The 16,880-nt window shown below is 42.1% G+C and overlaps 1 protein-coding gene across 1 annotated transcript; it reads right to left on the bottom strand.

Moving 5' to 3' along the window:
- Positions 1-428: 428 nt before the first annotated feature.
- On the bottom strand, positions 429-6,426 carry DRD5 (dopamine receptor D5). The gene has a single exon (XM_068679914.1). The coding sequence runs from the start codon at positions 6,098-6,100 to the stop codon at positions 4,637-4,639; it is 1,464 nt and encodes a 487-aa protein (XP_068536015.1). The 5' UTR covers positions 6,101-6,426; the 3' UTR covers positions 429-4,636.
- Positions 6,427-16,880: the final 10,454 nt, after the last annotated feature.

Genomic DNA, 16,880 nt, shown 5'->3' with positions numbered 1-16,880 from the left:
TCTCTGCATTATTATTAACACCAACATAGGTACATACCCTGCCTACTGTGTGACAACGTGACAGTGACTCAAATGCCCTTTGAGTGGCAATTTTGGCACAAAAAAAACAGCCAACGGACACATGACCTCTCATACCTGCAGCCTGATGCATGTTCCAAATACTGCCTCCAGTCAGTCTCTTGAATACCAAGTTTATATGATTGACTTCTGAATGGTATAAGATTGTGCTTAGTGGTTTTTCTATCAGAAGCCCGACTAATTTTGAAGGCTTTTTTGTTATGTGTTACAAAAATGCAAGAGCTCTCAGTAGGGAGCCTCCCTGCAGAAACGTAGATTTAGCAGGCAAAAGTTAAAAACACAATGAAAGCAAAAAGAGAAACTACCAAACATACAAAAATATATATATATTTTATTTTTTTTTCTGCCTTTGAAAAGTGTTTTGTTTGTGTTCACCTTTGAGAAAGTCACCTACATTTCTTCAGCTTGCAGGAAACAAACCAACAAACACACCACAATGCACAAAACAACCCCAAATGTAAAAGCCAGTGCTAGTAAAAGTTCTTTGGACATTTGAATAGTGAGTCTTTATAGTGTTTGCAGCATTTCAAATAAAACACTGTACTTCCATGTCTTTCATGTCCTGGCTTCTTAAAAATGAACTAAGATACCATCATACATAGATTTTTTTTTTTTTTTCATTAAAATAAACTCTTCTGTCATTAGTTAACTTAATCAGAAAACATACAGACTACTGATAGACTGACCTTCCTTTGGTATAGAGTTTTCCAAGGCTAACAGAATACACCATATCAGAAGACTGGGCTGACTCAGAGGTAATTTAATGTGCATTGCAAGGTAAGATTTATAAACAACAACACAAAATAGAAACTGAAAATAATCAGGGATTTGAAGATCAGGCATCCCTCAGAGCTAGACTAAGTGATGATAACTCAGAGCCAAACTGCACGGTACATTCAAAGCATTAAAGGCCAAAAGGAAAAAAGGCCAAAAGGACAAAAAGGAAAAATCCCCCCAAACTGAGCTGCCAATACATGATCATGCTTAATTAGGGAGTAAAATGCATAACAGAAACAAGGTGACTTTCATGGGAAAAAAAACGTGTTGATGGGAGGTACAAACAGATCAGTTCCAGAGTGACGCCACAAGGATATGATGATTATAAAAACGTACTTACAATTCCAATGAACTCTGCTCTATGGATAGGCAATGCATTAGTCTTTAAGAGGGAAACCATTAAAAAAAGTAGGGCAGCAGTTTCATCTGAAAGAAACCAGTTTAAAAAAAGATCCTTCTGGGGGATGTTCTCATCAGAAAAGTCTGTTCTTTTTATACTTCAAGGCAAGATACATATTTCTTTAAAAATTTCATCTTTCTGATTCTGAGTATTCTAGCTTTGTCAGTGAAAAGAAATTATAAGAAATTAAGACGTATTAAAAAACAACAAAAGCATCTCCATGTTACAAGTCAGGAACAAGGTTTTCTTTGAGATCCTTAAGGTCAATCTGTGCTCTTAGCAAAAAAAAAAAAAAAAAAAAAGCACCTTCTCTCTTCTCTCTGCCTTGTGAAGCAAAAATGTTCCCTTTATGATGCTTCTGGGCTCCTGGGCTCCCAGAGCTGAAGCCAGTGACATGCACATATTCCAAGGAGAGAGAACACCTTGTAGAGTGGCCATCAGAAATCATTTACCAGCTGAAGTCACAAACTAAAAATTAGTAATGAAAAGCAGCAATGAATGGTTTTCTTCACTGTCCTAATTATGCTCCCAAAGTCTGGGGCCAGGCTAAAAATTGCCTGCCTTCAGACCTGAGTTAAGATAGGACTGAATGTTTCTAAAATACCATGAAAAGCTGTTATCATATGAGCCCACTGATGGACATGTCATCTTCTTGCCCACCCACTGATTCTGGAAAACCAGGCAGGTAGAGACTTGGAGGAAGGCACCTGTCAGGTGGATGCTCTACTTCTTGTACCTATCCACCCCTCCAACGCACATGCAGGGGACTAGATCCAAATGAATTGTCACACCTGCAGCACAAGAATTATTTAGTGAGGAAAGCTTACTGAAAAGGGGGACTCCTTCTTCACTGTTACTACCAACACTCTTCCATTGCTCAGAAAGGAACAAAACTGTTCCTGGACCATGGTGTAACACTCAAAGCAGCAGACTTCACAGCCAGTTGGTACGCAGGTGCTCTGGAAGAGACAGTCTCTTTTCCCTTCCCTATTTCCCTTGACTGTTTCTGATTTAAAATTGCATAAAATATAGACACTGTCCTGGGAGATGGAATTAGCAACAGATGCTTACACCTCTTACATCTGCTTATCATAGAATTTTTTATGCAGATACAGAAAGTTTAACATACTGTACTGGCCTCAAAACGTGAGTAATCAACTACAAAATGCAAAAATCTAAATTCTGATTGGGATAATTCATCACCAGGAACCATTTTCTTCATTTTTATTTGCTAAACCGATTTAATTCCAGGCAAAGACTATCTAACCAGAAAGGCTAGAACTATGGTCAACTCCTGGAAACATATGACTGTTTTAGTAGAGAAATGACAACCTGCTCACCCTAGATGTCAAGCCATTAGTGGGTTGAACCTGGTTATGGGCATGGGATTTCTATTTTTCAAGCCTTCCTAAGCCACTGGCACAATATACTTTTCTAAGGATAACTGTAAAAGGATATTACATTGAGATACCAACAGGAAAGAAAATACTCAGGGAAAAGTCAATCTTCAGTGACAAAGGAGCAATTGAAAAGATAATCCAATATAATGATATAACCAACTAATGTCAAAGACCACAGACACAAAATTACAGCAGGTGCAATCACAAAGGGACCTCAGTCAGACATCTCCAAACTTCCTCCACCCCATATCCTGAGCAAAGATAAGGCAACCCCTTTCTGCCCATGATAAGGGGTTCAGCTTCCAAAGAGGCTCAACCCTAAGTGCATAACATTCTCAAATACTAGTATATGCTTACCAGACTTCCCCTGAAGCATGCTAACTGGTGTAAGTCATATTTTCCCCCCATACATCATACAGGGACCTTCAGTTCCCATTTAGGTGAGATGGTGAGATTTATGGGGACATGGTGAGGCCGGTCAGGGCCATCCCTGCCATCAGGGCCCTGAAAGGAAGTGCTACTGAATCAGTGTATACAATTCAATTTAAGTCTGCTCAGCTCATGGCATGGAGATTTTTAAAGAGTAAATTAATTCAAATCTTATGCACAAAGAACTTGCTTTTAATACCTTTGATCATTTGTCTTGTATCACTTGTATCATTTCTGAGCTGAAAACTTGCAAAATTTCTAAACAGTACATTCCACTTGATCTAAATGTTCAAATAGATACAGTTTGAAATACTTGTTTACAATTTTTAAGACTGCTTTAAAATGTTTTGCACAGTCAAAGCACTAAAAGTATATTTCACACTTTAAAAAATGTAATTAACTTCTAGCGAAAAAGTAAAAAAAAAAAAAGTATTTTTTTTCTCTCAGTTTGAGTAAGTTCTCTAATATGCTGTGTCTACACCAGGAACTGCTAATTACTAACATCATTTTCAGACATAATTAATGTTTTTAGACACATCCAGCTGCTAATTCTATCACCAAACTCTTCTCATTAATGGTATTTTTAAAAGGCAATTTCAAGTATAGAATTAAGTGGAAAGCCTTAATAGCTTGCAAGCAGGCGTGCTTGATATTCTTAGCTGCAGAAAGGAAATCATAAATAGGGACAGTATCAGCTATACTAAGAAGAAAAACAGGCATAAATCTAGCCATAAGTAAAGCCATATAAAAGAGCTCATTTAAGTCAATCATTTCTATGAGCCTTCCTTCTATTCAAAAATTGTATTTCAGTGCAGAATATTTTGCTTTTAAAATAATAGGGTTTAGTAGTTAGTCATTCTAACCATTCAAAGAGAAATGGTAAAGTTTGAATACTGGTTGTAAACCTTTCAGGGTGATAAATGAAAGATAATAACCCCTTGATCAATGTAACTTTTATTTATTCATCTGGGAACATGGCAAGGATATCATAGGCAACAACGCCGCCTAGGAGAACATGGATTTCACATAAACTGTTTTGGCAGAAACACGCATTTAAATAATCATCCAAATCACCACCTCACTATTTCTATCTTCAAAGAAAAATAAACGAACAAAGAAATAAACCCAAAGAGAAATGAAACATAAGACCTGAACAAATGAACAGTCTAGATTTTTTTTTCTATTTAATGTCTATGCCAGCCCCAACATCTGTCCTTGTTTTTAAAAGTTGTAATACTTAGCACTGACGATGGCAACTTTCATTTGCAAACACATTATAAACACGAACTGACTGCAATTATACCACGATACCTCACCACAGCTAATCAACAAGCCCACCTAGTCCTCTCTCAGGCTGGGGAAGTGCTGCATGAAGTTTGTTCTGTCAGCTCCCTGTGTGACAGTGTCTACATCCTGCAAAGTGCTACACGTACGAGTTAGTTTAGCATGAAGTGACTGACCAAACTACAGCATAAAATCAAGCAGGTTTTTCCATTCAGTGCTAATATTTTGTCGTATAATCCAAGCAGAACTGACCAGGACAGGACACAATTTAATGTAAACCATTTGGAGTGAAAGGTGTTATTTTGCCTAGTGAAATCTCTCCCTCGCAGTCCAGCTCACAGACAGAGTCAGTGGCAACCTCAGGGTCAGGGGAGATCTGGGACATCCTATCAAAAGGGTCCTCACGATTCTCCTCACAGTCAACCACATTTGGGATCATGTTAACATAAGCAGTCACTATCTCCTTGTGGAAAAGGGTGTCCTGGTTGTAAGAGATAAGCTCGTTGCTTATATTAACAGTCTCCACTGGAGTACTAGAGCAAAACTGGCTGCATCCCAGGAGGTTGGAGAAGACCTTCCTAAAGTCAGCATTGAAGGCATAGATGATGGGGTTGAGAGAGGAGTTGGCCCAACCAAACCAGACAAATATATTAAAGGTGGTCTCGCTGACGCAGGGAAGACCTGCATGGGGGTCGCTTGGTGGGCTCTCGCAGAAGGGAACCATGCAGTTCAAAATGAAGAACGGCAACCAGCAGCAGACAAAGACACCCATGATAACAGAGAGAGTCTTCAACACTTTGGTTTCTTTCCTGATGGAGGACTTGAGGCTTGTGTGATGGTGGCAGTCAACGTGGTTGCTCCGGCAGCTCTGCGCGTGCTCGGCTGCCCTCTCCAGGGAAGAGATCCGACGGATCTGCACCTGGGCAATGCGGTAGATCCGGGTGTAGGTAACTATCATGATAGCCACCGGGATGTAAAAACTGATCAAGGAGGAGGAAATAGCGTAAGTCCTGTTGAGGCTGGAGTCACAGCTCTCTGATGGTCCAGAGAGGGTATCGTTGCTGCCGGAGGTCCCATCGGAGGGTGTCATTGCTGCTAATGCCACCCACGTGGTGCTCAAGTCTTCCGCCCAGGTGGTGACAGCACCCGCTGCTGCCCAGCCAGCGCCAAACCCATCTCTGAAATCCCCGACAGCCACAGCAGCAGCATCCCCACCTTTGTGCCAGTTGAGCTGAACAGGGATGAAGGAGATGAGCACGGACAGAGCCCACGCCACACCGATCATCAGCAGAGCCAGCCGCTGGGTCATCTTCCTCTCATAGCGGAACGGGCTCGAGATCGCCCAGTACCTGTCCACGCTAATCACGCACAGGTTGAGGATGGAGGCCGTGGAGCACATAATATCGAAGGCCACCCAGACGTTGCAGAAAGCCCCGAAGGGCCAATACCCGGCCACCTCCGCCACCGCCTTCCAGGGCATGACGAGCAGAGCCACCAGCAGGTCCGACACGGCCAGGGACACGATGAAGATGTTGGTGACCTTGCTCCTCAGGTGCCTGTAGCGGACGATGGCCGCGCACACCAACACGTTCCCAAACAGCGTCCAGAGAATGAGCAGTGCGAGCAAACTGCCCGCCGCCACCTGCGCCGCCCCGGGGGCTCCCGACGACACCCGGACCCCTCCGGGGGACCCCGCCGCGGGCTGCAGCGGGCTCCGGCCGCCCCGCAGCATGGCTGGCGGCTCCCGGTTCCCGGCGGCGGGGCGGCGGAGACCGGGGAGCACCGAGCAGCCAGCGCCGCCCCAGCCCCATAGGGCCGCTGCCCCCCGCCCCGCCGCCCCCCGGCTGCCCTCCGCGGGCTCAGCGCCTCCCCATGCCCGGTCTTCGCGGCTCCGTTTGCTCTTCTCCTTCTCGGGAGCCCCCTGCCCGGCTGTCTCCTGCCCGGTTTCCCCCTGCCCGGTTCCCTTCTCCCCGCTCCCCGCCGGGTGGCTCCGCGCTCCGCCGCCCGAGGTGGCGCCCGCCCGGGCCGCCGGCTGCGATCCCCGAGCTCCGCCGAGCTGCGCCCCCCCCCTCCTGCTCCCCGCCGCCCCCTCCCCGGGCCGGGCCGCCCGCCCCCGCCGCCCTCTGAGCATGCTCGATGCCGGGGACGCCCCGTCCCGGCCGGAGGGGAGCGGGGAGAACGGGATGGAGGAGACTGGGGGGATGCCCCGCACCGCTCCATCACCCCCCCTACACACATACATACCCGCATCCCTGCCCAAAAGAGGCGTCCTGGCCATCACTGCGCCGAGAGCAGCCCCGCCGGGGACTCTTTGGACGGAAAGTCCCCCTCGTCCCATGGAGGGGAGCGGGGCAGTGCCCCCCTCGACCCCGGGGCTGATGGAAGCTGGGGGGCAGCGGGACGGCCGCGTTTGCCCTCTGCAAGGATCGGAGATGGAGCCCAGCTCGGTCACTGCCCCGAGAGGTTCTGACCGGGATCTATCGCAGGCAGGGAAGCCGGCAAACGACATCGGATTCTCCCTCGTCTCAGCCCTTCCATGGGATCAACCGTGTGTAAAAGCCAGAAAACGGAGTTAGGACCCCTGGCAGCCCAGGTGTGAGCGCTGTGCGGTGGGACTCACCATGCACTAATTTACACCTACGTTTCAGACGACATACTTCAGCGATTTTCGATTAAAATACTACAGACTTAGTTTCTCCCAAGCCTGTTTTATTTTTAAAATATCTTTCACAGAGATCAAATCTGTTCTTGATTCAACATGCTCTTTTGGCACTAAAAGGGCTGAGAAAGCCACTCTCAGGAGCTATCCAGCTCCAGGCAGGTGGGCAAGAGTCGCTGAGCCTTGCCGGATCCAAAGTGACATGAGGGAGGATACAGTGTTAGTGTTACTAAATACGGAGTCAACAGAATCAACTCTGCAACCTTTTAGGCAATTTTCTAAAATTGTCACAGGAAAAAATGGAGCTGAGCTTCAGCTCTCGCTTAAGAAATTGGCACTACTTTTCCACATTTAAGCAGAGTTATATTTAATATTGGAGGGAGACTATAGCTTTTGTCACCACTGAATTCTAAACAGCATGACTAAAGCAGGGATGCTGAGGCAATGTGTTGCTCACACAAACTCTGCTTTCCTAAGCAGTGCCTCCTACAATTTATGTAAGCGAAGGACCAAATTCCACAGGCACTTGTGCACGTACACACAGAAGCCGCTGGTCCAGAAATGTGGATATTTTATTAAAAAAAAAAATCTGATTTGCTTGTTTAGCATGTATGCATTGCTCCACCAATGCAGAGATGTACATAGACATGTAAATGCACTGACACAGTTTATGTAATACATATCTGCATGCATTTACATGCATACAGTCAGTATGTGATATATGTTTAAATAAACATATAGGTAGCTATCATTATGTAATACCACTAATACCAGTACCCTAATAATAACATAAGGTGCCCAGAGCTCAGCAGCAGCAGGCACACACACCGGCGGCTTGGTACAAATCAGCGCTGGCGTTGGAGGCGGCTGGGAGCAGGCACACGTCTCCTTCGTCCAGCTCTGCTGCCTGTGCTGGGGTCAGGCAGCGGGGAGGTGCGAGCAGCTGGGAAAGGTGCCTTAACCCATCGAAGCAAAAATTGCCTGAGTGCATTTGTCAGGCATCTGAAGAACGAAATTTGATTCTGCTTTCCGCAGTACTGCCTTCAAGAGACTGACCTGAAGTAGGGAGGAGTTTTCAAAGTATCTCTTAGCAGCCAAGTATGGCATTTGGATGTGTCTGGCTCCTGTGCAACTGAGAATTCAGAGCATATAATGCTCTCTCACATATTTTATCTCTAGCAAATGTTCTTGCGTTTCAGCTGCTGTGAACTGAAGTTCACAGAGGTACCTATGGAAAGAGACCTAGCACTGAGCTGAGGCAAGTATCATCAGCCAGAGATGTGTCTGGATCTGTAGGTGCACTGGAGATACGGTTTTCAATGTTGATGCAGCATTTTGTGCACACTCAGAACTTATTTCAAGTCACAGGAATGCACATGTGTTCAAGAATATCTTCAGTGGTAGTAGAAAAACATACAGGTTTGTGGTGAGGCTTACAGCCCCATGCTAGTGGACTCAGGGGGTTTGGCAGGGGGGCAGGAGAGAGAAATGAGTCCAGTGGCTTTCCTGCAGCTCTAGAGGCAGATCATTCAAAGCAGCACCAGGCCACAGCAGCAGTTGTATAATGGGGATGTTTATGGTATGTTACAGTATTCCACTCATTTCATCAATATTTTGGGGGACTGGGATAAAAACCTTTAGCATTTATAGGTTACTATCATCTTTTATCTATTTTTTTTTTATTATTCTTTTTTTTTAGTTTCTGTAGGTAGTTTGTATATACATCTCATTTTAATAATAGTCCATTAAAGCCACAGCTGTCGCTTGCTGAGAGATTTGGAGTGTTGTTTTTTTTTTGTTGTTTTTTTTTTTTTTTTTGTTTTTTCATCCTGAAATCATTTTTGTAATGGCATTTGTGCTTTTCCTTCAGAGCTTTGTCTTCTTTCTCTCTCTCTCTCTCTCTCTTTTTATTCACCTGTTAAAATTGCACTTGTCTCTCACAGCTGGCAGATTGGAAGTAACTGAATTTAACTGCTATTGCAAGGCTTCTGAGGGAAAAAAATAATCTTTGCAGTTCCTGATTTTGGAGATGTACGTTTTACTAGCTCTCTTTCCTTTTATCACAACACAGTCTACTTCCATTTCAAAACACACAAACCCACTGTTCTCACAGAACAGTCACAGAATGGCCAAGGTAGTCAGGGACCTCTGGAGATCCTCTGGTCCACCCTCCTGCCAAGCAGGATAACGTCATACATGATGCGTCATACAGGATGGCATCCAGATGGGTTTTGAGTATCTCCAGAGAAGGAGACCCCACAGCCTCTCTGGGCAGCCTGTGTCAGTGCTCTGTCACCTCACAGTAAATAATTGCTTTCTCCTATTCATCCGGAACCTCCTGTGTTTCAGTTTGTGCTCACTGCCCCTTGTCCTATCACTGGGCACCACTGAAAGGAGTCTGGCCCCATCCTCTTGCCATCCTCCCCTCAGATATTTGTACCCACTGATAAGATCCCCTCTCAGTCTTCTGTTCTCCCAGATCAGCTCTCAGCCTCTCCTCATAAGAAAGATGCTCCAGTCCCCTGATCATCTTCGTAGCCCTGCACTGGGCGTGCTCCAGCAGCTCCATGTCCTTCCGGTACCAGGGAGCCCAGAACTGGACAAAGTGCTCCAGGTGGATTGCACCAGGAGCTGAGGAGAGGGCAGGATCACCTCCCCTGGCTGCTGGCAACGCTGGCCCTAATGCAACCCAGGGCACCATTGGCCTTGATGGCCACAAGGGCCCATGGCTGGCTCACCATTAAGCTGCTGTCCACCAGGACCCCCAGGTCCTTCTCCACAGAACTGCTTTCCAGGAGGCCAGCCCCCAGCCTGTACTGATGCCTGGGGTTAATCCTCCCCAGTTGCAGGACCCTGAACTTGCCTTTGGTGAACTTCATGAGGTTGCTCTCCCCTCATCTCTCCAGCCTGTCCAGGTCCCTCTGGATGGCAGCACAGCCCTCTGCTCTATCCTCCACTCCTCCCAGTTTTGTGTCATCCACAAACTTGCTGAGGTTGCACTGTATTCCGTCATCTTTCTATAGAAATACATTTATTTAACAATTTTTTACACTCCCAAAGTCACCCATTCTAGCCAAAGAGGTACTCAATGTGAAGAGATGGAAAATAATTAATGCCCAAAGGATGTTAAAATCTATAGACACGGACATACTGCTGAGGGTTAGGCGATAAAAGCATCCCAACAAAGAGCTCCCATTACAGTTAGGTCCCAGAACAGGGAAGAAGAGGTAAAGGTGGAGGTGGCTGGAAGTCACTGCACATTAGGTCCTTTTAGCGAGGTAGCTGGACATGTTCTTAACTTTAAAAGCAAGCTGAAGTGGAGCTATATTTAGTAGTGTGTTTGAACATATGCTTAAGCTCCATCAGTTTCACTCACTGAAGCTGAAATGCTTTACTGCACAGGGATAGACAAAGGTGCGTGTGTATATATATAGGAACATGAAAATATTGAGGAAGGAAGGAAGAGGAGAGAAATGGTATCATCAATTTATTCATCACAAAAAAAAATAAAAATAAAAAAGTCCTTTCAGACTTGGTCTGGTTCTGCTGTTCTTGTTTCAAATAACATGTATAAAAATATGAGCAAATGGAAAATGATCGGAGAGGAGTTATAGGAATTTTATCTAGGAAACTTTCTTAGCTGAACAGAGGACACCAGAAGGGTTAGAACCAGCTGGGAAGATCTGGCAGGGGAAGAAGTTTTCTGGTAAAAGACGACTTTTATTCTTTCAGGTAAAGTTATAAAAACTGCAGAGACTCGGAACTGAATCTACGAGAAATCAGGATATAGACAGTGTGCGTTTTTAACAGTGAGGACAATTAATGGCTAATAAAATTGGTTCAGGGTTGTAATGCATTTGCCATTGTTTGAGGTCTGAAACTCAAGGCTGAATGTATTTCTTAAAGATGGTGCCTTAGCTCCCCTCCCAGCTCCATCCTGCTTCAGATGGCACCAGGCAGGATTGCGTAGTCTGTGTTGGGAGGAAAGCAATTTTGGATTATTGCAGTTCTACCTTCTGGCCTTAAAACCCATTTAAGTTTTTTTGTTGTTGTTGTTGACTTGAGACTGTGATGGATAGTATTAATTAACCATGTAAGAGAATAAACAGCCCTCCCAGTATCTCTGCTGATTTTTTTTTTCTGTAATGAGTGTGATATGGTTCCTACATAAGCTGTTGATCATTCTGTGGTTGAAATCATGAAGTAATTGATGTTACCAGAAGCAATTTCCACAGACTTCCTTTTTTTTTTTTTTTCATACTAAGCCTGACAATTTAAACCAATGGTGAAAGATGGAAGATGAATATTAATCACAACCAAAAGCAAAGGAAATATGACTTCTGTAAATATGATTTCCAGGTGGACTGACTTAGTTCATTTTGTGGTTTCTGTCTCATAAAATATCTTGTATCTTTGAATATTCATAATTATATACTAAAAGTTAGTATCTATATTTTTTCAGGGGTGCAGCTAATACAAGAGGACCTCACATGATGAAAAACTACTAAAGATTAATGGGATCTGAAGCAAGATCAAGAAAAAAGAAGGCAAACTGATTTATACAGTCATACAATTTGGCTACATTATTTGTATTCTCTGTGCATACACAGACACATCCAAGGTGAGCATCTGTCCTGAGAAAATTATTAAGATGAAGAAGCTATCTAAATTTTCTAATACTGACCATTTAAAGATTTAAATTTTATCTATTTATTTATTTATTTTGTCAACTGTATTGCCAGACTGCAAATAAAAAGTAGGTGGGCTTAATTCCCAAAGAAGTGAGTGTAATTTCTTCTCTAATGATTTGGCCTATGGGGTAATTTTAATAGATTTTTTTTCATTGTTCTGATTTCTCTGTTTCTCTAACCTGCTGTATATTAACAGGGTCTATGAATATTGAATAGAATATGTAAATCACTGGCTTTTTTAATTAATTATTTTTTTTGGAACATTTGCCATCAACATCTTTGGATGCTTCCCTGCCCATTAACTTACTGTGAGATGGTCTTGCACAAAATGTGTAGCATGGAAACAAACAAATAGCAATTTCTGTGGTAAAAATGGACTCTGTTCTGAAGATGTCTGGTAGAAAACAGGGACTCAGAGGACAGAGTACAGGTCACTCTCTGTGCTCACTTTTATCCTTCTTTTAGGAGCAAAACCAAATGTGTCAGCACCTTAAGGCAGCCCCCACTGGGCTGTTAACAGGAAAATATGAGCCTCAGAGCCAGAGAAGACATTCTCTGAAGAAATGCAGCTGACATCTCCAAGGCCTGGATGAGTAACTTGTTGCTGGGTTTCCCTCCTCCCATAGATAGGCTGCTGCTGGATGGAAGAGACCAGCAGTGAGAAGCAGGACCCTCATGGTGGCACTAAGGGACAGCAGTGTTCTCGCAGTGCAGCCTGCTGCAAAAGCTAAAGAGAAAACTGCAGTGCAAGGTGATTTTATAGGAGACTCACCAAACAGTCGATATGTTGGTAGATCTATACTTCTTAAGAGCCACATAGGACCAGGGTTAGATTTTGTAGTTCAGGATTTATCTGGGGGAAGAATTCCAGTTTTTAAATGCAAGTGGTTGGAATGACCAATTTTGTTACTTTGGGATAAATAGGAGTAAATTACTGTTTTTATTTAGTCTTATTTATCTATTTATTTATTTATTTATTCCATAAGTAAGACATAAAGTAAAATGCTCCTTTAAAATAAAGAGGTCTTATTCATTTCCATAGTGGAATATCAGCAACAGGGATGAGAAAGTTCTTTATTAAATATCTATTGCAATAAGCCTAAGGACTACTAGTGTTGTTACAGAGCACAGAGCACCTGCTGATGAAGACATCATTCTGCCAACACAGAAGAGAGTTGTACTGAGATTGACAAAGACAAACTAAAGAGCATTCTTCTGTCAATCAATGACAGCAAAAGCTATTTATTCTGAATTGTGAATAGCCGTCTGGATGATAAGCAGAGGCATTTTCTCCTACAGCATGTCTAGAATTGCCATCCTATTGTCTTCTTCTCTGACACACCTAATGAGAGGCAAAGCAGAAACATGCATTATTTCAAGGGCTGAGAGCACCCCCTATAACACTTTATGACCCCTGACACACTGCAAATCAGAGGAGGGAATATGCAGGTCAAAATCATATGCTCCAATATGATTTCCAAGGAAAATACCCTGAATTCTGCAAAAAGTCATAGCTACAGTGGATTGGCATAGCAGGCGTCCTTGTAGCAAAAATCACCTCTGACATGTATCCGTGGATGAAAAAAGAAGGCAAGCACAGACAGGATCTTGACAGTATCGTATGGAGCTGGCCACCATATGGATCACATCGTATATGATCAGTCGTGACAAACTGGTCAGTCCAGGGTTCATTTAGGGAACAGCACCACTTTGCACCCCTCTCAGGGAAGGTTTCTGTGTAAAGGTCACAGTGAGACCTAAACTTACTGGAAGCTTGTCCCAGTGGTAAAATATTGTGTTGGTAAAATAGTAACTGAACCCAGTGAGATTTTCTTTATGTTATTTTGGTAGGACTCATCATTTGGAAGACTCATATATGTATTGACTTGCAAGATATGCTAAAAGACTACTTTTGCCTTGGGCATTCAGCGGAGGTGACTGTACGTAGGCAAACATAAAATGTGCATTGATCTGAGAAATAAAAAAGAGTGGCTGTAGGCAACAGCAGGTTCCAGAATGTCAGAGCAGAGAATGAGACTAAGGACAGGAACTATCAATTGAAATGTTGTCTAGCTGCTTTCATCAAAGAAAATATTGCGGATCAAATTAGCTGATATTTGTGAACTGTTTGGTGCTCACAGGCTATACTAATTGCAGTAATTACCTAAAATAATGATACCCTGCTCTGAATTTTTATTTTAGAATAATTTGGAACTACTTACCTTTGCTGTCATGGCCTTTCTAGTTAAAAATAAATAGCTACTGCAATTTCTTTTAGTACTATTGACAGACATCTGTGACCTAAAGAGGGCTGGGTTATTTTATTTTAGCTGCAGTTCTACTCAAACATAAAAGATAATCATGGAAATTATATTTGCACAAAAGTTTAATGTTTGTTTCTGTTTTGACAGAATAATGCAAAGTGATAGGAGGTAGTTTCCTTCCTGGAGTAATTTATCTAATAACAATACCCCACTATTTTACTTTGTCTCAGTATCTGATCCCCACCTAGTGGTATGCAGACCGTGCCAGAGTCTGTTCTTACCTGCACTTGATAACTGCGTGCCACAGATCCAGTTTTAGTGCCACACTGAAGCACATATCTGATGTCCAGTGGAGGCACAACCATGTTTTCCTGATATACTGAAGTTTTCGTTCTGGATTGTTAATGCACTGGAAATGTTTTCCAAAATTATCAGCAAAGAAAAGAAAATTAAAGGTTTGGAGAGAAGAAAGACACTCTGGTGCTTGGAAACGAATGTTCTCAAAAAAGATTTGACTATTATCATGTCTTATTAAAATGTTTCTCGGTAATGAAGCTACTTGTTTCCAGCAGGCAGTGATGGAAAATCCCACCTGAGGAGCACTGCTGACTGCAGGAGCGCTCCACTAAATTTGGAGAGGAGCACCAGGAGGGATGAGGAAGGTATCCTGAAGATATTATGAAGCTGTTGCTTATCACCTCGTAGCTAATAATGGTTATTTTTCTACAAAGGCCTTTGTCTGTTAGAGTTAGAATTACTAAATTCAGAAGATGATTTACTCAAGTATGACCCAGAAACCAAGTGTGGATTTAGCCCTAAGTATCTTACAATTTTGTTCAGTGAATTTGAAAAAAAAAAAATAAATAATAATAATAATAATAATAAACACACTAACAAACAACCCAAAAACCAACCAAACAAAATACAATAGTAGATGAAGGCAGAAAAGATGCTATATAGAACAGTAAAAGTTGCTTTAAATCTCAGACAAATTAATATGGGATACAACACACCTCCTAATAAAAATAAATATATAAAGATGACTCTTAACCATTGTCTATTGACATTGAAGTGAGATTTTCCAGAACCATCAACTTCTGGATGAAATTCATCCTATAGAGTTGATAAAGCCAATCCTCTTTTTCAAGATTACCATTAACAATTGCAGCTACTTCAATTCTGCTTCAGTCTAGGTCTCATTTGATTTATGTGTTCACGGAATGAGGCCAAATCCTTGAGGATGAGGGCTCACAGAGAATAAGCAATACAATGAGCCATCTGTATGAACACTGTCTCAAGTGTGACAGAGCAGGATTGTAAAATTAAATGCACATTTAGATTTGCCAATATCCTTGCTAACTGATTTGTTATATACTTACAGGTATACTTTAGTGTTATCTCTTTCTTAAATTTTCTTAAATCCCTGGTTTCTTAACCATATGAACATAATAGATGTCAGTATTGTTCAGTAAATGGGGAAAAATACAGAAAATAAAGTTAATAATTTCCTTAAAGGAAGGCAGAGAAGGCAATTTAAAAATGACTGCTTGTATTTAAACCTTGAAGTTTGGGGATCTTTCTAGCTTCATGGCTTTTAAGTGCAATTTAATGAAGCACATTGTTTTTGATAATACGTTATATAAGATATGGTCAATGGCTCAACAGATTCATTTTTGGGGATCCAGAAATGGATCCAGAAATCCATATTTAAGGGAGTTTGTACATCATTACATGCAGATGCTCACATTGTTCAGCCTGTCTTTTGAGTACTGTCAGGTCATACAGAGAGTACGTAATGTTCAAGCAGCATGCACTTGTTTTGCTGTACTGCTTTCTGACCTGCTCTAATGAAACTCCAACAAGGCCTCACAGGCCTGGTTAGACACAGTTAAAATGAAAGCACTGTTTGTAAAGCCATGGACTAGAGTCCAGAAACCTCAACTTAGAGAAAGCTTTGAAGAACTGTCCTATTAAAGAACCTTTTTCTCTATATCCTTGCAAATGTGATATATACGCTTTTGTTAATCTTAGTAAGTAATAAATTGAATTAAAACTTGTATTGGCTACACAAAACTTTGTTATCAAATTTCCAAGCAAGTTACCTGGCTCACATTATTATGGTGATTTAATTTGCACTCCATTTTCAGCCAGAAACAACTCAATAAAGTTTAAAACTTAATAAAACTAATATATCTTTAATCTCTTTTAGAAATACAGGTATGCTCATTATCATCTTTCCAGGTAGTATGACAACTTCTGTTTGTCAACATGACTACAGGGCAGTTCACTTTTTAAATTAAATTCCTTAGGTCCAAATTTCAGCATCTCTTTGGAGTCAGTAATTCAGAGCTGGCTGGATGTAACCACACTTTGTTCAAAGCTTTTGAGGGAAAAGGCAGAATAACACAAGCAAAACGTACTAAGTGCCCCTGCATACGAAAGTCTCAGTGGATTAGATCTTGTAGTATTTATTACATGCTGCTCAACTGAAGAGACTGTCAGAGTTTTTTGAATTAACTAATTATCCTCATAAGGACCTTTAATTCCCCAGTCAGTGGAAAGAAGCATGTACTTAAGTTACTTGGATAATTTCCCTCTCTGCTGTTTTTTGAAGCTGCCGCCTTCTCTTCAGTGACATAGTCCACTCAAACTCTACAGACTGCAAGCAGGCTGTACAACACAGGGATATATGCAAAATGATCATGTTTAGCATTGGATTTTTTTTTTTTTTTAGGTAATTAAAAGAGGAAATTCAAAGGATTGAGACATACTTGTAAATGGAATTCATTTATTATTTCAGCTCAACCATGACACCTACAACTTTGTGCTATTCCTTAGAATATTTTTAAAACTGTTACATATTAGTATTGTGGGACATATTAGTATTAGTATGCCAGA

Source organism: Anas acuta, chromosome 4 (genome assembly GCF_963932015.1).
Source record: "Anas acuta chromosome 4, bAnaAcu1.1, whole genome shotgun sequence".
Classification (NCBI taxonomy): Eukaryota; Metazoa; Chordata; class Aves; order Anseriformes; family Anatidae; genus Anas; species Anas acuta.
The sequence above is the reverse complement of the archived record's forward strand: the minus strand, read 5'-3'. Positions and strand labels throughout refer to the sequence as shown.

Bases quoted from the DNA above. Each gene is read 5' to 3' on its own strand.
- DRD5 (XM_068679914.1), bottom strand. From the start codon at position 6,100: ATGCTGCGGGGCGGCCGGAGCCCGCTGCAGCCCGCGGCGGGGTCCCCC.